This window comes from Mustela lutreola, chromosome 17, assembly GCF_030435805.1.
Source record: "Mustela lutreola isolate mMusLut2 chromosome 17, mMusLut2.pri, whole genome shotgun sequence".
In the NCBI taxonomy this organism is placed as follows: domain Eukaryota; kingdom Metazoa; phylum Chordata; class Mammalia; order Carnivora; family Mustelidae; genus Mustela; species Mustela lutreola.
In genome coordinates, this window is record NC_081306.1 from 21,448,332 (window position 1) to 21,472,888 (window position 24,557).

Genomic DNA, 24,557 nt, shown 5'->3' on the forward strand with positions numbered 1-24,557 from the left:
TGAGATATAAAACAGGGTTTATTGGCAGGAAATCTATAAGCAGAGGGATGGCGGGTGCGGGGCGCCCCAAGCTGTTGCTGTCCCATAGCCGGACAGCAGGCCCCATGGCCAGCTTGGCAGGAGAGGGGGGGCCTGTGGCTGTGTGCTCCCCGCCGCAATTATGCACAGAAGAGCATGGACGCAAGGACGTTCACTGTCAAGGCTGTGGCCCAGTTAGCAAGCAGCCACCTCGGGACCACCTCCTCCTCGGCCATCAGGCCGGTCCGCTGCAACGCTACCAGACAGAGAAGGGGATGGGGCTCTGCCACCATCGGGCCCACCTCTCCTCCTGCATCAGACAGGTGTGGACCACCCAGACAGCGCTGGCGGGGTAGTGTCTGCCCAGGGCCGGCTTCCTGGCAACATCTGGGCTGGCTCCCGCGGCCAGGAACGACACCTACTATGGGGACCACGACCCTGGATTTAAGCCGGAAGACAGCAAAGGAGAGAAACTCTGACAGAGGCTGTGGCAAGGCCTCTGCTTTGGCGGGCTCTGCTATGGTGAGGGATGACTGCAGCCCAGCCGCGGGGGGCCCAGGAGCACAAAGGGCCGCCCCCTCCCCACACACCCCTGCACCTGTCTGGGGAAGCCCATGGAGAGGTCGCTCCGGAAGGGAGTTCAGTGGGAAGCAGCAGCGACTTCAGATGCGGCCCCACCAGACTGGACTGTTCTTGGCAAAGTCAAATGCCCTGACAACGGACGGGTGTTCAAGGCTCAGAGCAGTAGAGCAGCGAAGGGGCGTCTTTGTGGGAAGAAGCTTCTTCGGCTCTTTCGTGGGACCTTGCCCCAGGTCACGTACACCTGCAAGGGGGGCGAGCTCCTGGCACTCCTGTCTGCCTGCTCCGGAGACACCATCCACATGGCGCTCCCGGGAGCCTCTCGCAGTGAAGGCCGCCAGCGCTTGGCAAGAGTGTTAGAGGGTTTTTGTGAGGCAACATCTAACCAGGCGGGAAAGGCCAGGGGCCCGGGTGCACCGCGCACGAGGTCCATCTGCTCGTGTCGCTAGGAGCTTGGCCTCTCTGGGGCTTACTGTCCCATTTTGTACCTTCCACCTTCCTGATTACAAAGAAACACATATTCAATATAAAAATCCAACCATGGCAGAGGTAGGCAATGCAGAGAGTTCCCTCTTCCCCGGAGATAACCATCAGCTAGGTCATTTTTGTACATGTTCACCTGCACACAAGCTCCCCGTTTCCTTTAAAGGGGGAGGTTGCCCCATAACACAGTCTGGGGGTGCCTGGCTTTCTACACTAGCATGTCCTGGGAGGAAACAGACACTCCTGAGAGGAGGAGGGCAGGAGTCCGATTCCCCTGGGCGGGGGCTGCGGGGGCGAGCTGGCTTCTAAGGAGCAGAGTAAATCAGAGCGGCAGGGTGTGACAGTATTGTGACAGTATTCTAGAAGTCACTGTCACCTGCTTCCTGGTGTCGTTAGAGAGCTTTACTGAGCTGCCATTCCCACGCCAGCCCACTGGCCGTGTAAGTGCAGGACTCAGCGGGGTCGGCAGGTCCGCAGCCACGCACCCAACCACACAACCACTTCAAGGACCTTTCCAATCTCCCTGGAAGTCCTTTCCGTCCTTGTCCACTTTTGAGGCCTGCCATCCAGGCCTGGGGGCCTTTCTCGGTGGGAAGCTTTAAAATGACTAATTCAGGGGCGCCTGGGTGGCCCAGTGGGTTAGAGCCTCCGCCTTCAGCTCAGGTCATGATCCCAGGGTCTGGGGATCAAGCCCCGCATTGGGCTCTCTGCTCGGCAGGGGGCCTGCTTCCCCCTTTCTCTGCCTGCCTCTCTGCCTACTTGTGATCTCTGTCAAATAAATAAATAAAATCTTTAAAAAATAAAATAAAATGACTAATTCATCTTACAGGTTTATTCAGATTTTCAGGTCTACTCAGATTTTCTTATTTCTTCTTGATTCGGCCTTGGTAGCCTATCTTTCTAGGAACGTTTTCACTTCATCTTGGTTGACCCTTCCATGCGAGTGTGGTTTTTCTTGTAGGGTAGGCAGTAATGCCCCATTTTTAATACTTGATTTTAATAATTTGAGTCTTCCCTATCTTTATTTTAAGATAGTACTTTGGCGGGGGGAACGGCACCTGGGTGGCTCAGTCGGTTAAGTATCTGCTTCAGCCAGGTCATGATTCAGGGTCCTGGGGGGATCGAGCCCCGCATCTTTTTGAAAGATTTTTATTTATTTATTTGACAGGGAGAGAGCTCAAATAGGGGAAGCAGCAGAGGGAAAAGGAGAAGCAGGCTCCCCGCTGAGCAGAGAGTCCGATGAGGGGCTCGATCCCAGGACCCTGGCTCATGACCTGAGATGAAGGCAGAAGCTTAACCAACTGAGCCACCCAGGCACCCCCTAAATAAATAAATTCTTAAAAAATATAAATAATGGTATTATTTTTTAAGTAATCTGTACCCCCCACGTGGGGCTTGAACTCACGACCTCGAGATCAGAAGTTGCACACCCCTCTGAGCCAGCCGGGTACCCCTGAGTTTTCCCTACAACTTTACAAACCAATTTTGAAAAAAATTAAATTAAACTAAAATAATAAAGAAATAAAAGGCAATTTTGGAGGCGATGTAGTTAAAGGTTTGTCGATTTGGTGGATCCTTTCAAAGAGCCAGCTTCGCGTCGCGTTCATTTTCTAGTCTCTATTTCATTCATGTCTGTTCTTTCTCACGTCCCTCCTTCTGCTTTAGAGTCGCTCCTTTCTTCTTTTCCCAGCGTCTAGCATGGTAGCGTAAGTTGCACGGGAGATCTTTCTTCTTCTTGAAGGAAGTCTTTCCAGCCACCAGGCTCCCTCGAGCGGTGCTCTGCCCCGGCCAGGCGTCTGCAGGGCCGCGGCTCCAAGCTGCTCACCTCAGACCAGGTCCCCACTCGTCTCGGGATTTCTTCCAGTCACCGGGTGCGCGGGAGTGGGGTGACATCCGATATCTGTAAGCTCCCCATCTTGCTTTGTGCTGCCGATTTCTGGCTTCACTCTGCTGCGAACACATAACGTTCTTTGTGTGATCTCAGTCCTTGTCGCTGGACGAGTCCTGCTGTTTCGGGGCCTGGGTCCCGTCTGGCCCGGCGAGCACCCCCCGTGCGCTTGCGGAGACCTGCTGCTCCCCTCCGGGCCCCCATGTCACAGGGAGAGAGCTGGCGCTCACAGGAGCAGCCCCCCAGGGAGAGCTGGGGCCCACAGGCACGTGAGTGAGCGAGTTGAGGCCCCGGGGAAGGGACCCTCAGCCTCTGCAGGTCTTCAGGGGACCGCAGTCCCGGCCCACAGCTTTCCTCCAACCTCAGGGGAGACCCTGTGCCAGAACCACGAACCCGACCACTCCAGACACCTTGCCCACTGACACCGAGAGATGATAAGTGTCGCCATAAGCCACTATGTGTGGGGGGTGACCTGGGGGGGGCGCAAGACAACTCACAGTTACCCATGCGTCTCAGGGCTTTCCGGAGAGCCAGGCTGCACGCACGGCGGTGCTGCCAGGGGAAGCTCCATCTTTCCTGAGGAAAGAAAGTGGAAACCAAGGGTTAATAATTTTTCTCTTGTTTAAGATTTTCTTTTCCTTCTTATTATTTTTTCCCAACGTGGGGCTTGAACTCACAACCCTGAGATCAAGAGTCACGTGTTCTACTGACTGAGCTGGCCGGGCGCCCGGTTAACTCTTTTCTTGTTGAAGCTGCTGGAGCCAAAGGCATGCTCTTTGTAATGACAACTTTACGGGCCTGAGGATGAGGAAAACGGGGTAGAAGGCTCCCCCCACCTCATGGGGAAGCCATTGGAAATTCTGGTTTTCTAATATCCCAAACTACCTGTGCCTGGTGAAAGAAGCCACTGGGGACCTTGAGAGTCAGCATTTGGTCCTGTTGTTCAGGAGAGCAGAACTAAATGAGACATGGAACTGAGGTGCCCTCCACTGGGACACAGGTGTCCCACAACTTTTTTTGAGATCTTTTATTTGTTTTTTTTTTTTTAAAGATTTTATTTATTTATTTGACAGAGAGAGAGATCACAAATAGGCAGAGAGACAGAGAGAGAGAGAGATGAGGAGAAGCAGGCTCCCTGCTGAGCAGAGAGCCCAATGCGGGCTTAACCCACTGAGCCACCCAGGCGCCCCATGAGATCTTTTATTTGTTTGACAGAGAGAGAGAGACAGCAAGAGAGGGAACACAAGCAGGGGGAGTGGGAGAGAGAGAAGCAGACTGCCCGCTGAGCAGGGAGCCCGATGTGGGATTTGTTTTTTTGTTTGTTTGTTTTTAAAAAAAAATTTTTTTTTATTCAGGGCGCCTGGGTGGCTCAGTGGGTTAAGCCGCTGCCTTTGGCTCAGGTCATGATCTCAGGGTCCTGGGATCGAGTCCCGCATCGGGCTCTCTGCTCAGCAGGGAGCCTGCTTCCTCCTCTCTCTCTCTCTGCCTGCCTCTCTGCCTACTTGTGATCTCTCTCTGTCAAATAAATAAATAAAAATTTAAAAAGTATATATCCTTTAAAAAAAAATTTTTTTTATTCATTTATTTGACAGACACACCACAAGTAGGCAGAGAGGCAGGCAGAGAGAGAAAGAGAGGAAGCAGGCTCCCCGCCGAGCAGAGAGCCAGATGCAGGCAGGGCTCGATCCCAGGACCCTGAGATCATGACCTGAGCCGAAGACAGAGGCTTAACCCACTGAGCCATGAGGCATCCCCCCCCTTTTTTTTTTTTAAGATTATTTATTGGGGCATCCAGGGTCTCAGTCAGTTAAGCAGCTCCCTTGGCTCAGGTCTTGATCCTGGAGTTGGGAGATCAAGCCCGGCATCAGGCTCCCCACTCAGTGGGGAGTCTGCTTCTCCCTCTGCCCCTTCCCCTAGCTCCTTCTCTCTCACTCACTGTTCCTCTCGCAAATAAATAGTCTTTTTTATAAAGACTTTTATGACAGAGAGAGAAACCACAAGCAGGAGGAGCAGCAGGCTGAGGGAGAAATAAGCTCTCCGCTAAACAGGGTGCCCGACACGGGGCTTGATCCCAGGACCCCAGGATCCTGACCTGAGCCGAGGGCAGATGCTTAACGACTGAGCCACCCACTGCCCCCCACGACTTCTATTTCTCACTGATGCCAAACACTCCTTTCTCCCAGAAACCACTTTTTTTTTTTTTTTTTTTTTTAGCAGAGCCATATTTCTTTTGGTGGTTTTATACAACTTGGATTCATTTTTGTATTTTTTAAGATGTGGCCCTTATTGTTCGCATGCATTAATATGAAACACAAAAATGCTTTCTAATGACTTGTTTTCTATCCTGTTTATGTGATGGGAACCCACTTTCAGTTCAATAAAATTAGTTCTTGGCAAAACCTTATGAGTGTGCGTGTGTGTGCACGTGTGTGTGTGTAAGCCTGTGTGCATGCATGCGCAGGTGTGTGTACACACAAACACTGGCATGCTCTTCTCGAGCAGTCTCTGTTTTTTCATCTGATTTTCAAGAGACTGATCTGTGACCAGTTAAGACCTCTTAGGATAAGGGAAAGGAGAAGACACGAATGAGAAGGGGAGTTGTTCTGAGAACGGGACGGATCTAGGGGTGCTTTCAAGTTCTGGAAAAGGAAAAGGCTCCAGAGGACGGGAGAGGTAGAAAACTCTGGAAAGGTAGAAAGGCCAGGGCACAAAGCTCCTCAGACAGTGCCTGTCCTCTGAGGTGTCCGCACCACGGGCTAGGAGGGCTGCAAGCCCCGCCGCTCGTGTTCGCCCCGCTCTGACCGCCAATCCCCTCTGCACCTGGGTCTGTCTGTGGGGCCACGCTGGGGAGCTGCTCCCGCTGCCTCAGGGCCTCCAGGCCCGCCAGGTCGGGCGGGTGGCAGTGGCTGCGCATCACAGTCACCAGCTGACCCTGCGTGATGGCCCGGCTGCGGCAGCCCAGCCGGGCCTGGTCCCGGCACATCCAGTAGACCTTCTCCCCCGCCGCCTTCTCCTTCCTGTAGAGGAAGGACTCGTACACCAGGAACCTGCCCCCGAGGGACGTCCTCAGGAACTCCAGAGGCTGGAGGGGTCCTGGAAGGAATGTGGCAACGTGAACGGGGCAGCTCGGAAGCAGGCTGCAGAGCCTGGGCGGCAGGGACCGAAGCCGCTTCCTCTGAGCCTGCGGCGCCCCCACAGAGGCGCTCTGCTCTCTGCCAGCAGACCAGCCCCGCTCTGGGGCCCGAGGGCTGCGGCTCCAGCGGCCAGCCCAGGGCCTGCGGCCCTGACACCCTGGAGGACAGACTGGCTGTTTCCTTTTGAGGGCTGTGGGGCTGCCCGGGAGGCTGGCCCTGTGTCCCTGCACGCCCCTCCTGACCCTCCTGGGACCCCACACTTGCTGGCAAGCACCCCGCTCAAAGGTTGGGCTACACCACTCAGCGGGGCCCATGGCTGGCTGGGACCACGCACCAGGAGCCACCTGGCTCCATGTCCCCTCTCTCCTTGACCAGCTGGCGACTGATCAACTCTCTCTTGAGGCTTTTAAGACCCTGAATTGAAAGGTCCTGCAATGCTGGAGTCTGGGGGGCTCGAGAGAACTGGGTGGGGGAGTGAGAAAAATAGATGGACCCGAGAGGGAAGACAGAATGTCCCTGAGGTCCAGGCTTATTGCCCCATTAGTGGGTGCTGGGCACTTCCTGTCCTGTAGCAGATCATGTCCCCTGTCCCCTCCCTCTAGCTGAGTGGGTTTCTCTCTGCTGCCAGCCAGTCCCACACCAGCGCCAGCCTCAAAGATGGAGCCCATAAGCACCCCTGCCTTTAGGGACCTTTAGGTCTGTTTGCATACCACCACATGTGGGTGGCTAGACCCCACCAGGCCCAGGGCCAAACAGAAGGTCCCAGCAGGGAGACCGGGGCCCAGCACCTGCCGTGCTCTGCACCAGCTCACCCGCACCTGAGCCTTCCCTCTGCGCCGGGCTGGGGATCTGCTCCCGCTGCCTCAGGGCCTCCAGGCCCCCCAGGTCGGGTGGGTGACAGTGTCTGCGCATCACCATCACCCGCTGGCCCTGCGTGATGGCCCGACTGCGACAGCCCATGCGGGCCTGGTCCCGGCACGTCCAGTAGACCTTCTCGCCCGCCGCCTTCTCCCGCCGGTACAGGAAGGACTCGTACACCAGGAAGCTGCCGCCCAGAGGGGTCCTCAGGAACTCAGGGCCTCCTGGGGAGAACAGGACAGGTGCGGGGGGAGAACTGGGAGCCAGGTCTTGGAGTTCAGCAGGGAGGTGATGGGGGCCCCTGTTCTCAAAGCAAGAGCAGCATAGCTCCTGGACAGAGCAGCTCAGGGAGGGCCCTGCCCAGACAGAGCAGGGCTGAGGTGAGGAGGGGAGGCTAGGGAGGGGAGGGGAGAGCAACCGGAGAGGGCTGTACCCACTTCCAGAGTGTTCCCCTAAGAACGGGATGCTGCTTGGTGGAGCTCGCGGGAGGGCTGAGGGAAAGGTGGCCTTCTGGGTCTCCTGCTTGTCACCAAGGCCCATGGCCACAATCTGTCCTACCTGGGCTCCCCCGCTGAGCCATACCAGGGCGTTTCTCCCGCTGCCTCAGGGCTTCCAGGCCCCCCAGGTCGGGCGGGTGGCAGTGGCCACGCATCACGGTCACCCTCCGGCCCTGGGTGATGGCCCGGCTGCGGCAGCCCATGCGGGCCTGGTCCCGGCACGTCCAGTAGACCTTCTGCCCTGCCGCCTTCTCTCGCCGGTACAGGAAGGACTCGTACACCAGGAAGCTGCCACCCAGAGGGGTCCTCAGGAACTCAGGGCCTCCTGGGGAGAAACGGGACAGGTGCGGTGGCGGGGAGGAAGTGGCGATTCAGGGTTTTGGGTCCCCTCCTACCTCCCTGGACCTGAGGAAGCAAGACCCTCAGGGGCTCTGGGCCAGGAATGCAAAGGGCTCACCTGGGTCCTCGTCCTGGTCCTCAGCAGGGGATCCCTGCGGGTCCTGGGGCGGGGCTGGAAGGACTTTTGTGCGCTTCCTGGGCCGGGCTTTGGCGACAGTCAGGGTCCCAGGCCCCCTGCGGGGGAGCAGGCTGTCCACGCCTCGGAGCAGCTTGTCCGCTTGGCCTCCAGGTCCCCCAGGCCGGGTCTGCAGCATCTCAATGGCCTTCTCCTGCTGTCGCCGGGCCTCCAGGCCCTCCATGTCGGGCGGGTGGCAGTGGCCCCGCATGACGGTCACCCGCTGGCCCTGGGTGATGGCCCGGCTGCGGCAGCTGTGAAGCGCATGGTCCCGGCACGTCCAGTAGACCTTGTCTCCCACGGCCTTCTCCCGCTTGTAGAGGAAGGACTGGTGCACCAGGAAGCTGCCACCATAGCATGTCCTCAGGAACTCCAGGGGCCGGGCTTCTCCTGGGGGAGGAAGCTGGCGCAGTCACGGCAGGTGGAGGAGAGGAGTCTGGGGCAGTGTGGGGGGCCAAGCGTTTTTTCCCTTGATGTGGACGCCGACTGGGGCTTCCCCTGAGCTGGGCGTGCATGGGCCCCTTGGGCATTCTCCCGACCCCCCAATGCCCCGAGGGAGCCAGGGAGAAGGTGTAGGTCCTCTCCAGGAGGTTAGCGGGGAGGTCCCAGCTCAGGTGGTTACACCTCATGGTGTAACACTCCTGTCCATACTCTTTTTAAGGTTTGTTTTTGAAACTTTTCCCTAATTTTTTAAAGATTTTATTTATTTGGGGCGCCTGGATGGCTCAGTGGGTTAAGCCTCTGCCTTGGGCTCAGGTCATGATCTCAGGATCCTGGGATTGAGCCCCGCATCGGGCTCTCTGCTCAGTGGGGAGTCTGCTTTCCCCTCTCTCTCTGTCTGCCTCTCTGCTACTTGTGATCTCTGTCTCTTTGTCAAATAAATAAATAAAATCTTTAAAGAAAAATAGACAATAAAAAACACATATTCTCCACCTCCTCCCCCACCCCGCCCCTTCCCCCGCTCCAGCACCCAGCACAGCAGCAGCCCTAAGTCCTTAAACCCTCACATCTGGATCAGGAGGGAGCCAACCCTTGGGACAAGTCCACCTCCCCTTTGCTGGTAATAAAAGCCACCAAGACCTCAGCTACCGCGCACTGGGTGCCACCACATGTGGGACTGGCACCGAGCGCTTCCAGCCCATCAAGCATCTCATCCCCCCCGCACTGGAGTGATGCCCCAACCCGGACAGTTCCCAAAACCCCAGAGCTTCAGCACCTGTGCTGAACCTTGGTGGGGTGGGGCTGTGACCTGAACCTGGTCCAGAGCTCTCCCCTAGGCTGACCTCCCCTAATGTCCTGGGCCACTAAGCCCACCTCGCTCTGTTCAAACTCACGTTTCTGGGCCTCGCACCAGACCCTGCTGCATCACAAAGTTCCAGAAGGACTTGGGCCCCGTGGTTCTGGAGCACTAGTTCTGTCCCCCGGGTTTGATGATTTCTGGGCCATGCTGACTTAGAGCGCATTACAAACCATGGGGACCCCACGTTTCCATCTGAGCACAGGTAAGGACCCCCGGGTTCCTGCCTGCCCCAGAGTGGAAGCTGGGCACGGGGCACTCACCGATCCCCAGAGTCGGGCGTTTCTTGGGGGGCAAGCTCAGCAGCGACATGGCTCGCAGCCCCTCCTCTACTGCAGCCGGCTTGCTCAGCACCAACCCAGGGGTGCGCTCTGGCTCCTGAGGGCACAGCCAGGGGCCCACCCCTTTCAGCGGCTCCTCTGGTTGGCCCCCAGGGCCATCTGGACCCCCCAAGCCTTCAGGCAGGGCTGGGCCGGGCAGCTTCTGTCTTCGGCGCCGCGCCTCCAGGCCCTCCTCATCGGGCGGGTGGCAGTGGCCCCGCATCACCGTGGCCCTCAGGCCTCGGGTGATGGCCCGGCCCCGGCAGCCCAGCTCCCAGTGTTCACGGCATTTCCAGTACACCTTGTCCCCCACTGCCTTCTCCTGCTTGTACAGGAAGCACTCGAGCACCAGAAGGCGGCCCCCGAAAGGGGTCCTCAGGAACTCCAGGGGCTTGGGGGCTGTGGAGGAAAAGAGAGGGCTGGGTTGGCTGGAACGGAGCAAGCGTTGAGGCCAAGGGCATGGACGGGAGCACGGGGGGATGTGCAGGGACGATGCCCTGAGATCATCACACCAGCCAGACAGAGTCCTGGTTAGAGAAAAGGATGCTTGGCTCCAAGCAGAGATGGGACCCCAAGGCCACCCTTTAGAAGGGGGTCCACAGGGCCTATGTCTGAGCAAGCAGGCCCACAGAGGGAGCTGGGCCAGGAGCAGGAGGCCTGGAACTCACCTGTGTCTGACTTGTTGTGCTTCTGCTCAAAGGCCTGGGGGGTTGGCCGGACTGCCCCCACTTGCTCCTCCACTGACAGGATCTGGGGGGTCCTGGCCAGTGCGTCAGGACTGGACATCTCCAAGGACAGGACACAGTGCCTTCCTTCGGGCTGGGAGTCCACCCCATCCACGCTCTCGGTGGAGGCCGTCAGCAGGACCAGTTCGGAGAATTCTTGGGGCTTCGTGGGCGCTACAGGGACAACATTGGTGCCTGGCTCAGGGGACTCCGGGGACGGCTCCTGGCCAGCCTTCACACTCTCGCCCTCCTGCTCGCTGGGCTCCGGCAGGGGCATTCTGGGATGATGGCCCGTCCCTGCGGCCACGCTCAGGACCCAGCAGGTGGAGCTCTCGTCGTCCTCCTCCTCCTCCCTGCTCAGGAACCTGGCAGTCCAGGGGTCCGTCCTAAGGAAGGAGGCAAAATCCATCCATGGAGGCCCCCTTGGGCCTGGGGCTCAGGAAGATGGACGTGGGCCGGAGGTGGAGCCAGAGGGGGCTGAAAGGCTGGGGAGAGTCCTGCGTGGAGCTGGGGCACCCCGGGTAGGTGCTTCTGCTCCTCTGTGCCCTCTCAGGCAACTGCGGTCTGGTGACGTCCCCTCCCCAAATGCCACACTCCTGTCTGTAAAATGTACCACAGGCCGGGCTCTCCAGGGGCTTTTGGGGAGACTGAGGCACTGAGGACCATGAGCTTCTACAAATAGAGGCCCTTAGGTGCTGAGCACGGTGGGACGTGTCTTCACGGGGTTTCCCATTTAATTTGGCCCCATGTTATAATAGTTTATCATTCTTATTGATCCAGTGTACAGATGAGGACACTGAGGCACGCTAGGACAGCCAACATGGCCACGAAGTGCAGAGCCGGGAGTCGGGTCGAGGGGATTCCAGAGCCTGACCTCTCACCAGACCTGGTTTACCTCATCTGGGATGATGGTAACTGGCCTTCCTGAGCACCAAGCCTCAGAGACCAGCACGCAGGTCACGGGCTCAGGTCCCAGACCCTCCCTGGATACCTGGTGTCCCACCTCCTGACACTGTGTCACAGGGAGACGAGCCGGGCACCCACGGGCGCTCTGCAGACCACAAAGGAGACGTCTGGCTCTGAGAGGCGGGACTTCTTGGACTCACAACCTGATCTGTCCCCCAGCCTGGGCCGGAGGCCCCGGACCACACAGTACTCAGGAGATGCCAGGGGACACCTGGAGGGCAGTGACCTTGTGTCTGAGCCGGGGCTGGTGCTGCCTCAGCTGGGAGGGGACAGGGCGGTAGAGGTGTGCAGAGAATCCACAGTCACTCCAGGACCCCTGGCTTCTGGGCTGGAGAAGCACAAAGGATGTGTTACAGGGGTGGAGTTAGCCCTGGGTACCAGTGTAGGTTGAACTTCCTTGCTTTCTTGAGGGACTAGTTGGTGGGTGAATGGCTTGGTCTCCCCTGACTCTCGTTAAGAAGGAGCAGGACTGCAGCCTCCCTGCACATTTCAGCTCCGCATTTGTGAGCTGTCACCCTCGTTTCCAGTGTCGCCATTCCTGCTCTGGAGTACCTGGTTTGGGGCCCAGATTCAGCTCCCCAAGGCCTGGTCAGCCTAAGGGCAGGGCCCCAGTGCCCTACTAGGACAGAGCCAAGGCTGAAGGCTCAGAGGGGTGCCTCATCTCCGCCCCATCTCGCCATACACGACTGCCCATCCCAGGGCAGCAGAGAAGCCCATCACAGGGGTTTGGGGTGGGAGGTGGTGGAGAGACTCCAGGAAATCTTCCCGGTCCCAGGCCACCTGCTCGAGAATCCTGGCTATGCTGCCCTCCCGCGTCATGCCCTGGACTTTCCAACGCTCGCTCCTCCCGTGCCACCCTTCTTTGCCCTGCCCATCCCGCCCCACACCCTGACGTGGCTGTGCCAGGACGCGTGGACCCCTGGAGACTGGCCCCAGCAGGACCTAGTGTGCGCGCAAAGATGCTCTGGGCAGCAAAGGGTGACAGCGGGAAGCCCCGCCCCTGGACCGCCATGTCCCCCTCGCGAATTGGCCTGAGGCAGGACTGTCAGTCAGCAGCCTGATTGGGCTGGGGGGCTCTGGCTCCCCTCACGCTGTGGGCCCTGTGCTCTGGGTCCCATGCCCCAGCCAACTGGTGCTCTTCCGCGTCCCAGCGGCCTCCAGCCTGCAGGACCAAGGGTGCAGGGGGCCGGCCCTCCCTTCTGCAGAGGCCTCGGACAACTCCAGCCAGGCGAAGCACTGTGGTCGCCGTCCACACAGCACACACACTCCTACAGGCCCAGCCCTGGGTCCCTGCCACATGCGGGGCAAAAGGGGACGCTGTGGGGACCCCGACACACCACTGGCCTCAGACCATCAAATGCCGAAGGCTGGCCTCCTCCAAACTAGAGGGCACTGGCATGACTAAGAGCCCCCACATTCCACAGGAACAGGACCCAGAGTCATGGGTACCCCAGAGTCAGAAGACGGTGAGATCTCCTCAAATACAAGTTCTGCATAAAACGCTTCTAACACGTACACCCCTCAAAGGATACGGAAGAGATTTCAGCACAACCAAAGGCGAACTCTGGCCACCCCCATCTCACCCCCCCGCACACCCTCATCATCTGCTGAAAAGCAGGGGTCTGGCAATGACCTTGAATTTGGATTGGTTTGATGGTTACCATCCTCACCCACTAAGGGGTCTCGGAATGTAGATCGTCTAATGACCACATCAAGTACGCAGGCCCCCCTCGCAATGTGGTCTTGAATCTGGACAGGCTCCAGCCCAGACGGGTCGCTCGCTCTGAGACTTGCTGAGTGTGGCGGAAGCAAGCTGCGGGCTTGGAAGTCCTCACCCTTAGGAGACGCCACATTAGGAAGCCGTGTGAGCGGCCACGTGCTGGCAGGAAGCACTGCCAGGCATCGCGGAAAAGCATCCTGCACTGTGCAGCCCAGCAGACCCCCTGCCTGTGCGATCCTGCACGGCGGCCATGGGAACAGCCCACCCACCTCATGGGATACCCATCAAAAATAAACTTATCTTAAGCCAGTGAGATCGGGGTCATTTGTTACTCAGCAGTAACTGGTACTCTTGGAAGGTAACTGAGCCTGGTGGATTTTGGCTTTTTGATGGATGGAACAGAAAAGGTTGTGAGATGCACAGTACCAAAGTGCATTTGAACTTCAGGGGCCATGATACAGAAACGTTAAATCCCTCAGCTGATCACGCTTAACGGGCTGGTAATCCACCAAGAAGAACAAAAAAATTAAGGATGAAGGATGGCAATGAGAATTAAGACCCCGGTAATGGGGGCGCCCGTGGGCTTAGTCAGTGAAATGTCTGCCGTCGGCTCAGGTCATGATCCCGGGGTTCTGGGATCGAGCCCCACATCGGGCTCCCTGCTCAGCAGAGAGCCTGCTTCTCCCTCTGCCTGCTGCTACCCCTGCTTGTGTTCTCTCTCTCTCTCATCTTTCTTTTTTTTTTTTTAATTTATTTTCAGAAAAACAGTATTCATTGTTTTTTCACCACACCCAGTGCTCCATGCAATCCGTGCCCTCTATAATACCCCACCTGGTACCCCAACCTCCCACTCCCCCCTAATCTTAACAACAACAACAAAAATAGCAAAAAGTCTGCAATGTAATAAGCCAGTCACAAAAAAAACTAATGCATGTGATTCCACTTCTGTAAAGTCCCTACACTAGTCAAATTCATGGCTGCAGAATCGGGGGGCCACTGCAGTGGGGAGGGGACAGGGAGCTGTTGTTCAGTGGGTGTGGTTTCAGTTCGGGATGATGATGACGACGTTCTGGCAGTGGAGGGTGACAATGGTGGCATACCAGCGTGAGGGCCAGAATGATTCAAGCTATAAATTTTTGTGATATATGTTTTACCACATGCACACAAATCTGTAACAAACTACATGGAGTAATGTTCCATTTACCTAACATCACTGGGGAATGAGGTTGTGCAGAAAAGGCAGATTTCAAACAAGCTGAAGTTCTCTCTCCAGGATGAGGACTTTTTTTTTTTTTAAGATTTTATTTATTTATTTGACAGAGAGAAATCACAAGTAGACAGAGAGGCAGGCAGAGAGAGAGAGAGGAGGAAGCAGGCTCCCTGCTGAGCAGAGAGCCCGATGCGGGACTCGATCCCAGGACCCTGAGATCATGACCTGAGCCGAAGGCAGCGGCTTAACCCACTGAGCCACCCAGGCGCCCCCAGGATGAGGACTTTAACCATTTTATCTGCTTCACTGTTTACCCTCTGAGGATGGATCTCTCCATAAGCTCTTACCACTCTTCACTATCTGGATGAAGGGGGCATACATATTTTCTCCTGACCTGGAAATAAACTGTCTCCCCTCAGTTCCCTTGGTACAGCTCCCCTCCCCTCTGGGCCCCTTCTCCACCCTTCATGTCCTGATCTCTCTGGTCGCCAACACTCTCTGCCTCCACGTTCTCTGCACCGGGACTACCAAGGTTCTTCGGTCTCCTGTGTCTGAGAATAAGACCTAACCAAAGCCCCTCCTTCCCTCAACAGTCCAACTTTGGAAGGCCGGCTCACACTCCTGCCTTCTCGGCCCGGCTGTCTGCAGGCTGTCCGCCAGCTCTGCGGACACCAACCGCTCTCTCGTTCAGCCCCCGGTGCAGGGTTGGCACCAGCTGTGTCGATCCGTACACCGTGACCTCCCTCGGAACCACCTGCGCAGGCCTATGTGTGGTCCATCCATATGACGGAATGATATTCGGACATAACCAGGAATCAAGTTCTGGCACGTGCCAGATGAACGCTGAGAACATCATGCTTAGTCAAAGAAGCTGGGCACGGGGCGCCTGGGGGGCTCAGCTGGTAAAGCATCTGCCTTCAGCTCAGGTCATGAGCTCCAGGTCCCGGGAACGAGTGAGGAGTCTGCTTCTTCCTCTCCCTCTCTGCCTCTCCCCCCAGCTTGTGCTCGCTCGCTCTCTCTCTCTCTCTCACACACAAATAAATAAATAAAATCTTTTAAAAAAAAGGCAGCAGCAGCCAGACACAAAAGATGGCATATACATGACTCCGTTCATATGACATGTTGAGAACAGGCAAATCCACTGAGATGGAACGCAGATGAGCGACTGCACAGGACTGGTGGCGGGGGGAGATCTGGAAGTGATGCTAAGAGGTGTGGGGCTTTTGGGGTAATGAAACTGATTGTGAATCAGTGAAACTGATTGTGGTGATGGTTGTTGGACTCCGTGGACATATGGAATACAGTGAGCTATACACTCTTGACAGGGGAGTTGTATGCGTGTAAATCAGATCTCAATAAAACTGCTTAGAAAATATCCTTATAGGGATTCAGGTCCCCAGGGTCACTAGGATGAAAAACAGTTTTCTTTTTCTTTCCTTTTTTTTTTTTAAAGATTTTTAAAAAGTCATTTCTATACCCAACATGGGGCTCAAACTCACAACCCTGAGATCAAGAGTCACACGCTCCACTGATGAGCCCATCAGACGCCCCGAAAACCGGTCTTGTACACCCTAAGCAGGCCTTTCCCTACTGGGCTTGGTTTCCTCATCAAAAAAGAGGGATTGAACATTAGGAGATTGTGGAGGTTGCAAAGATTATATTGTAAAAACGATAGAAAAATTTGTTTAAACTGTTAAGAACCGAATTCCTAGTCAACGCCCCATAATCCTGCCCCTCAGACACACTGCTCTGTCCCTTTTTTGGGTCAGAGCTCTGGACGGACGTTTTGTTTTCCGTGACACACACGTCGCATCAACATGTCCTTTGCAATTTCGCCCCACTTTACGGTGGAGGCCCCCACCTAGACCAGATGGAGCCCCAGCCCAGGATCAAATCATTACGTAAGGCAGGCCTGGAACCGGCCCGGCGCGCTCCGAGAAGCCCGCCAGCAATGCTCTCGGTGGCCGCAGGGTGGCGGTGCTGCTCCTTACGGCCCGCGCACTGCGTCCTCGGCGAGGAAGAGCGGCCTCACACGACCGTTTCCAAAACAAGAACGTGGGAGTTCTTCCATGAAGCAAAAATAACCAAAGATTTCCCAAAATGTTTGTATTTACAAAACTTAACATTTAGGAAGCAGATGCAGTGAACAAAGTCTGCAAATACCATCTTTTCTAAGCTAAGGTTTTCCCAAAAACAAACCCAAGTACAGCTTGGACCCCGCGGGGCCTCTCCCTCGGCTTCTGGAGGCTCTGCTCAGAGTTGTGGGTTACAGACTGATTTTATGTATTCATGGCCTCAAAAACAAAACAAAACAAAACAAAAAAATGGGGTGCCTGGGTGGCTCAGGTCATGATCCTGGGGTCCTGGGATTGAGCCCCGCATTGGGCTCCCTGCTCAGCTAGAGGCCTGCTTCTCCCTCTCCCCTTCCCCCTGCTTCTGTTCCCTCTCTCGCTGTGTCTTTCTCTGTTAACTAAATAAATAAAATCTTTATTTTTATGTTTTTTAAAGATTTTATTTATTTATTTGACAGAGAGAGATCACAAGCAGGCAGAGAGGCAGGCAGAGAGAGGGGGGGAAGCAGGCTCCCTGCTGAGCAGAGAGCCCGACGTGGGGCTTGATCCCAGGACCCCAGGACCCCAGGACCACGACCCAAGCTGAAGGCAGAGGCTTAACCCACTGAGCCACCCAGGCGTCCCAATAAATAAAATCTTTAAAACAAAAATAAAGCCCTAAAGCCTTAAATACCTAGGAAGAAATATCTCAAAATGTTAAAAGTAGGAAGAGCAGTCATTTACTTTCTCCTTCCATTTCTTTTTCTTGAAATTGTGGACAGTGTGCATGAACTCGGCACCCCGGTTAACTGGAGACAAGCTCCATCTCCTCACTCCATCATTTGTCCGTTAGCTCCGTAACTCCCCTGTGACAAGTCACACGAGAAATGAAAGGGTAATACAGATGACGGAACAGAGAAATGAGCAACACTTGAGGACATTAAAAATCCTTATTGTGGGACCCGCAGAGCCTCAAAGACATTCCCTCCGAGATATATATTAACTACAAAGGGAAAGACAGTAACGACGGAGGGGACATCCTGCGAACACCCCGGGGGCATCGAGGCCGACTTCGTCGGTCATAAGACACGTCAACACCATGACGTCCTTGATGAGATGCACCAAGGACACCCCATGATCTCTGGGATACTCCTGCCCCAAGTGCACACCTCCACTTCAATCAGACAAGGCTCATCGAGGGACAGCCCGCAAAACAAGTGACCAGAACACTTGAAAAATGCTGAGGTCATCAAGGACAAGGGCAGGGTGAGGACCTGTCACTGACTGGAGAGGGCTGAGGGGACCGAGCAGCTAAATGCCATATGGGATGGCAGGACGGAAAAAGGATGTTGGGGACAAGCTGGAGAAATTAGAGTCAGGTCAACAGTGTAGGCAAAGAGAACTGTACCCTGTTGATATCCTGATTCACTCTCCACGCAGCATCGGGTAAGAGGTTGACAATTGGGGGGACCAGATGATGGGTATGTGGGAATTCTTCATACTACCTTTGCAATGCTTTTAAAGTCTAAAATTAGGGACACCTGGGTGGCTAAGTGGGTTAAGCCTTGCCTTCAGCTCTGGTCATGATCTCAGGGACCTGAGATCGAGCCCCGCATCAGACTCTCTGCTCAGCGGGGAGCCTGCTTCCTTTCCTCTCTCTCTGCCTGCCTCTCTGCCTACTTGTGATCTCTCTGACTCCATCAAATAAATAAATAAAATCTTTTTTTTTTTTAAGTCTAAAATTAACTCAAAAGACTTTGAAAACCCAAGTGTCAAACTTACAGACGAAGTGGGAGTTGACGGAGAAAGTAAGTGACAGAGACCTCCTGAGTGTAGGGTGAGAGAGAGAGAGAGAGAGGGAGACACCCTCTGGTCCAGAGCCTTGCCGTCCATCCTGGGACCTGGGACGTAAGCCAGGAACAAAGCTCCTCTGGCACCAGCCCACACCTCCAGTCCGGTGACCCAGCAATCTTCTTACCAAGCGTCACCACCAGCCCCGCTCAGTGTCTGGGGCCATAAATGAGCGGCCCAGGCACACATGGCTAGCGAGAGCCAAGACTCCAGCCCAGGCCTAGCTGGTGTGGAGCTAACGGGGTGCCTCCCTGTGCCCTGGGCGGCTACAGTAAGACCTAAGAAGCACCTCTTGCTTCTCCCTCTTGCAGAGGAAGCTGATGCTCAGAGCTGCCTTCAGAGTACGTCGTCAGCTGCACCGATGCGGCCCTACAAACCAGCTATTTCGTGGTTCATCCCAGTGACTTCTGGCTGATCTGGCCCATGGGAGGCACAGTGGGACACGGGAGGCTGGGGCGAGGAGGGTTTTCCAGAAGACACCTGCCTGCCCTGGAGCTCAGCCTGGCTGTGCCAGCAATGTGGGGCCCCTGCCACACTCGGGCTCGCTTGCCATTTCCTGTTTGGCCTCCCAGCTCCTCCACCACTGGGGACCACAAGGAAACCCTCAGTGGAAATCTTACAGCGCGGGCGCCTGAGTAGCTCAGTGGTTAGGCGCCTACCTTCAGCTCGGGCAGGTCATGATTCCAGGTCGAGATCAAGCCCCCGCTCAGCGGGAAGCCTGCTTCTCCCTCTCCCACTGCCCCTGCTTGTGCTCCTTCTCTCGCTATCTCTCTCTTTCTGTCAAATGAATAAATAAAATCTTTAGAGAAATTTAAAAAAAAAAAGAAATCTTACAGTAGTTTCTGTTTTCCCAGCTGGACAGGACAGTGATGACAGTATTTTCTATTTACCAGACACAAGGACGTGGCTGCCACTAGCCGGGAAGGACTCTGCACTCACTACCCCAGTTTATCTTCAGTTTATCTTCCAAATAAGCCCCTCAGTCAGAGTCCACTGTTCTGTCGTGTCCCAGCGGAGGAATCAAGGCTGAATCCTCGCTTCCTGTGACCCAGAGCGGGCTGATAAAGACAGTCCTCATTCAAGACGCCTGTGTCCGCCTTCAGGGCCTCAACTCGTAAAATCAGTAAAAATGGTTCTTTTCACACTAAGGATTCTGACCTAGGTATCAGTGCAGTGGGTTCAGACTGGTGTTGTCGGTCAAGGTGATTTGCTTCCCAGGCAATACCTGATAATGTCCAGAGACATTTCTGGTTGTCACCACTGGGAGACAGGGCGTGCTACCAGCATCTACCAGGCCGGGTCAAGGATGCTGCCCGACATCCTACAGTGCCCAGGGTGGCTTCTCCAACACCCCCTAAAGAAGCATCTGGTCCAACATGCCAACCAAGCCAAGGCTGAGAAAGCCTACTTGAGATCAGTGTTTAAAAAATGAAATAAAATTTAAAAAATGAAACAAGAGAAAGTGAATCCATACAATGAGCTAAGTATAGTTTTCATGCAAGTTTTATTATAATTACTTGTATGTGTAACTCTGGCCTTTTTAAGAATTCCCCAGGGCCCTTGATAAAAATACAAATGCTTGGATTTCCATCTGAAATTCGGACAGAGGATCTGGAGAGGGATTCAAGAATCTGGATTTTTAGCAAGCACCCTATGAGGCTCTGGGAGACCACGGACTGTGCTTTGAGAAACACTTGAGGAGAGGCCCTGGAGAAACGTATCAGTCACTAAGTGACGTGCCTAAGAAGGATTTAAAGGGTTTTCTTTTTGTGTGTGTGCCAGGCCCCACGGGAAGTATTTTATATATGTGATCTCACTTAATCTGTCTCACTGTACATGCTCCCTCATTAATGTGTTAAATAAAATCATAACACCTGTTTATTTTGGATCAGCAGGAGAGTTATGATTTCATCTTTTCTGAGATGATCCTGTAACATTTTTTTAAAAGATTTTATTTATTTATTTATTTATTTATTTATTTGACAGACAGAGATCACAAGTAGGCAGAGAGTCAGGCGGCGGGGGGGAGGGGGAGCAGGCTCCCCGCTGAGCAGAGAGCCCGATGTGGGGCTCCATCCCAGGACCCTGAGATCATGACCTGAACCGAAGGCGAGGCTTAACCCACTGAGCCACCCAGGTACCACAATCCTATAACATTTTAATGTATTTCACATACCTTGAGCTATTCGGAGAACCTCAAGAACACAGACGGGAATTTGCTCAAACTCCTAAGCAATATAAGTGAAATGTGGAGGAGAGAGCTTAGCATGGCTTCCATACCTTGGGACAGCAAATACCAAACTTCTAAAAATCCCATCCTGGAAGGTTCCTTCCAGCAAAGCAAACTCCACAGGGCCTTTACAGTGAATTAATGTGCTCATACCTATGCAAGCAATCAGGCCAAATCGACTGAGACCAGCCTCATTCTCTGATCAGAAGTATCTTTCACTGAGGTTATGAGACTGTAAAGGACCATTGCGCCTCAGCGGAAACTGGGCACTGTCTAGAACACAACCTTCCAGGTTACGAGCTTCCAGCCTGAGCTACTGGGACAGCTCTGCACAGCGTAGATAACCAAGATCAATGCAAAACTATTCTAGTCGATGGGCAATAAACTTTCTCTCCATGCAAATAAGTACGTGTAAACAATTCTTCCGCCTGAAGAAAAAGCCAGTTTTGCTTCCAGGTGCACATTTCAGTATCTGTCATTTTCTGGAATCTTCTCTGGATTCTCTTGCAAACTGGTTATTAGATCTTTCTGGTTCCTTGGTTAATGAGTTAAGTAAAAGCTTCCATACACGTTCCTTCCACATCTGTCTGAGACAGCTTTATTTCTTTTGTTTCAGTCTAAGGTTCTGCTTTTCTAATTGCCTGGATCACTGGCCCTATCATCCCTGGTTCAAGTCCGCAATCTTTAAAATTCTGCCAATCTGCACTGCATGCGATATAAGTGGGTATGACTTTATGAAACTTTTCCTCTGCCACGCATATGTCTACTTATCGTGGGTAGACTTCAAATGCATTTTTTTACTCTGGATGATCATTGCGTTGAGGTCAATACTTGGATCCTTGTGTTTGTTTTGTAGTATTTAATTTTCACTCACTCAAGATTTATTGAGTGACGAGTATTTTTTTTTTTAAGATTTTATTTACTTGGAGCGCCTGGGTGGCTCAGTGGTTTGGGCTGCTGCCTCCGGCTCGGGTCATGATCTCAGGGTCCTGGGATCGAGCCCCGCATCGGGCTCCCTGCTCCGCAGGAAGCCTGCTTCCCTCTCTCTCTCTCTCTCTGCCTGCCTCTCTGCCTACTTGTGATCTCTGTCTTTCAAATAAATAAATAAAATCTTTAAAAAAAAAAAAAAGAAAGAAAAGTAAAACATTAAAAAATTAAAATTAAAAAAAAGAAAGATTTACTTATTTGACAGACAGAGATCACAAGCAGGCAGAGAGGTAGGCAGAGAGAGGAAGGGAAACAGGCTCCCCATCAAGCAGAGAGCCCGATGTGGGGCTCGATCCCAGGACCCTGAGATCATGACCTGAGCCGAAGGCAGAAGCTTTAACCCACTGTGCCACTCAGGCGCCCCGAGTGACAAGTATTTTAAATTGGGCAGATGTACACGGAAGGTTCGAGAGCCTTGCGGTTTGCTTCATCCCTCTCTTCTCTTCTCCCCTCCCCCAGGACTGAGACACAGAGCAATTCTGAGCCCACACTCAACTGCCCACTGATACTGCTTTCCTGCGTGCGGTCCCAAAGGGCTCAGTGTCAACCTGACACACCTAAGAGACCCACGAGACTCCAGACTGCCGGGAGCCTCTCAGGCAAGAGCTCATCACTAAGGTCCTGAACGTCCCAGCCTCACTCGGCAGCTGACAGTGGATCAACAGAATTACCTTCAGGCACCGAGAGCGAGACCCGCCATCCCCATCCACCAGTATCCGGTCCTTACGGCTGAGGCTGACTTGCTCCGTACAACACCTGGGGCAAATTCCATCAATCCTCTGGACTGATTTTACCTGTGAAATAAGAAAAGTGGCGAATGAGATGCTGTATTTGAAAAGTTTCCATAAACTGTAAATCATCACGCAAGGAGTTCTTTGTTGGGCCCAGGGGTCTTGATGTTTGAAAAAGCTCCTGGGGGACTCCAGCTCTCCCCCTCCCACGTGTGCTATGGAGCTATGAGGGGTAGAGGTGTGCACTCACTGACTGGTGAACTTCCTATGAAATACGCATGCTCTCTGTGTGTGCGTACACACAGGTATTGCTCCTAGGAGGTGTTGAAGGTGGCAGCGACCGCCCCCCGCCCCCAGCGATTCGGAATCACGGCTCTAAAGCAGGGCTTCTCAACCTCAGCACCACTGGCATTTGGGGGGAGGGGGGCTGTCCTGTGCAATGAGGGATGTTTCGCAGCATTTCTGGCCTCTGCCTGCTGGATGCAGCCCACCCAGCCCAACAATACCATTGCCATATGTCCCCTGGGAACCCCACTCCTGAGTACCTGAGAGATGCACAGGGCACAGAAAGGAAGATTCTGGCTCCAGGTCCTTCCAGACCCAGGTCCTTCAGTCACCAGTCACCAGATCAGAATCTTAGCTTTTTTTTCTTTTTTTTTTTTTTTTAAACTAATCTCTATGCCTAATGTGGGGCTCAGACTCACAACCTGGAGATCAAGAGTCCCCTGTCTTACCCACCGAACCAGCCAGCACCCCAGAATCTTAGCTATTTTTTTTTTTACTTCTTCCTCACCAGGCCTCATGTGTCCTCAAATCTCATTCTCTGTACCTGGTCACACCACCTTCCCGTGGCCTTCCCACAGAACATCACTCCAGGGCTTTGGTCCTCCCCCATTCCTCTGTGGCCTTCCCATCCAGCATCCAGCCTGGCTAATTCTCCCTAGGCAGTGCCAGTTGGTTAATCTTCCTAAAGCTGAACTTAATTATTTCTCTCTCCAGTAAAAATCGTCTCCTTCTCCCTTATAAACACTCCACGCTCCAGCCCCAAGCTCACACCCTCTCTTCTCCCAGTCCGACTAGGAGCCTTTGGAAGAGGAACAAGATAAACCTGAAGGCATCAAACCAGAAAATTCAAATCCAGTCCTCAAAGTGATTTTTGGCCCTGAGATGCAGAAATGCCAAAGTATTAAAAATATACCTTTTGGGGGGAAGTTGAAGGTTACCATGATTATCTGATTATTGGAACTCAGCATCCCCCCAGAGGCAAGAAGCAGAGGCTGAGAAAGACGGAGGTTTGTTAAAACAAGGGTTTCAAACTGTGGTCAGAACCACCAGGTCCCGAAATCAGTGTCACGGGTTAGCGATAGTCATTGGGAACGGAAAGGACAGAACACAACAGAATGAAATCAGAACAAAGGTAGAGGCGACGCGGCCGTACCCTGAGAGGACGTTTGAACTTCTCTCCCAGCAATCTATGTCCGCAGGCACAAGTTATGCATGGGGAGCATATTTCTCAAGTCCAAAAAGTTTGAAAGTCACAAGAGGCATCCGCGCAATCAGAAGTGGAAGGAGGGGTGTAACAGCAGCAAAAAGTGCAAGGTCACTGGGACCTACAGAACCGCGCAGGCGGGACGCGGCTGGGGTGGGGGCCAGCGCGGGTCAGCACGGTGCGGAGGACACCGCAGAGCGGGGGTACGGAAGGGGCGAACGGGGGGGCTCCCTTTCTGGGGGTGTCGGGGCTCAGTCCGGGATCTGCTGGGTTGGGGCGAAGGAGGAGCGAGGAGAAGGGAGACGAGTCTCGGGTGAAGGACAAGGAGGCGGCCTGAGCGCCGGGACCCGGAGCCGGGTGCCCACCCCCACTTCCAGCCTCAGCGCCCCTCGGGACCCCCGGGGAGGCCTGGCCGGGGGCGCGGCCACGCCATGGGACCCGGGACCCTCCCCGGCCCGCTGGGGCCCGTGCTCACCGGGCACCGGCCGGGCGGCGGCGGCAGCGGAGCCCTCCCTCTCCGGAGACCGAGCCGCGGCGGGTCCTTTGGCCTCGGCCGCCGCAGCCACGGGCGTCGACCTCGCGGCCCAGGAGCCTCAGGCCACCACAACCCTAGCGCCCGCTCCCCGCCCCCACCTGCCCTGTCGGGAGCGAGCCCCGTGCCCGCGCGCCGCCGCGCTGGCCGGGAGCGCGCGCCACCCGGCTGGGGAGCCGACCCCTTGGAACGCCCAAGCAGTCTCCCAGCGAGCATGCGCAGCAGGGCCGCGGGGCCCCCATTCCTCGGTCAAACTCCGCTTCTCCGGCTCTTCTGTGAGCGGCGCCGAGCTTGACCAATCGGCGCGGGGATATAGGGCCAGGGTTTGCGAAAAGGGCGGGGCAATCTCAGGATTGGGCAGTGGCGCCCGGGGGCGGAGCGTTGGCCGCAGAGGCGGGGGGCACTGGGGATTCTGGGCGGGGCTCTGAGACAGGTGAGTTGGGGGGCTTCTTTGAGACCACCCCCAGGCCTCCACGA

At 54.8% G+C, this 24,557-nt stretch overlaps 1 protein-coding gene across 7 annotated transcripts; it reads right to left on the reverse strand.

Moving 5' to 3' along the window:
• On the reverse strand, nucleotides 1-24,319 carry FLYWCH1 (FLYWCH-type zinc finger 1). 7 transcript variants are annotated; one of them, XM_059154596.1, is made up of 10 exons: nucleotides 24,024-24,319; nucleotides 22,000-22,122; nucleotides 10,257-11,607; nucleotides 9,532-9,987; nucleotides 7,915-8,361; nucleotides 7,543-7,782; nucleotides 6,915-7,184; nucleotides 5,789-6,061; nucleotides 3,472-3,544; nucleotides 1-3,030 (listed from the first exon to the last, which is right to left on the reverse strand). In XM_059154596.1, exons 3-10 carry the CDS (start codon nucleotides 10,720-10,722, stop codon nucleotides 2,907-2,909), a joined length of 2,349 nt encoding a protein of 782 aa, XP_059010579.1. In that variant the 5' UTR covers nucleotides 10,723-11,607; nucleotides 22,000-22,122; nucleotides 24,024-24,319; the 3' UTR covers nucleotides 1-2,906. The 7 variants fall into 7 exon arrangements, with proteins under 7 accessions (XP_059010579.1, XP_059010582.1, XP_059010576.1 ...); XM_059154599.1 differs by having other exon boundaries at nucleotides 7,519-7,782; nucleotides 10,257-10,487; nucleotides 24,024-24,317; XM_059154593.1 differs by having other exon boundaries at nucleotides 7,519-7,782; nucleotides 24,024-24,317.
• Nucleotides 24,320-24,557: the final 238 nt, after the last annotated feature.

What these genes read in the sequence shown, in the direction of transcription:
- FLYWCH1 (XM_059154593.1), bottom strand. Translation starts at nt 10,722, where the DNA reads ATGGATTTTGCCTCCTTCCTTAGGACGGACCCCTGGACTGCCAGGTTC. An exon ending in GGCTCAGCGGGGGAGCCCAG is followed by an intron (nt 7,185 to 7,518) that starts GTAGGACAGATT and finishes TGTTCTCCCCAG; the next exon opens with GAGGCCCTGAGTTCCTGAGG. An exon ending in GAAAGCCCTGAGACGCATGG is followed by an intron (nt 3,031 to 3,471) that starts GTAACTGTGAGT and finishes ATGTGTTCGCAG; the next exon opens with CAGAGTGAAGCCAGAAATCG.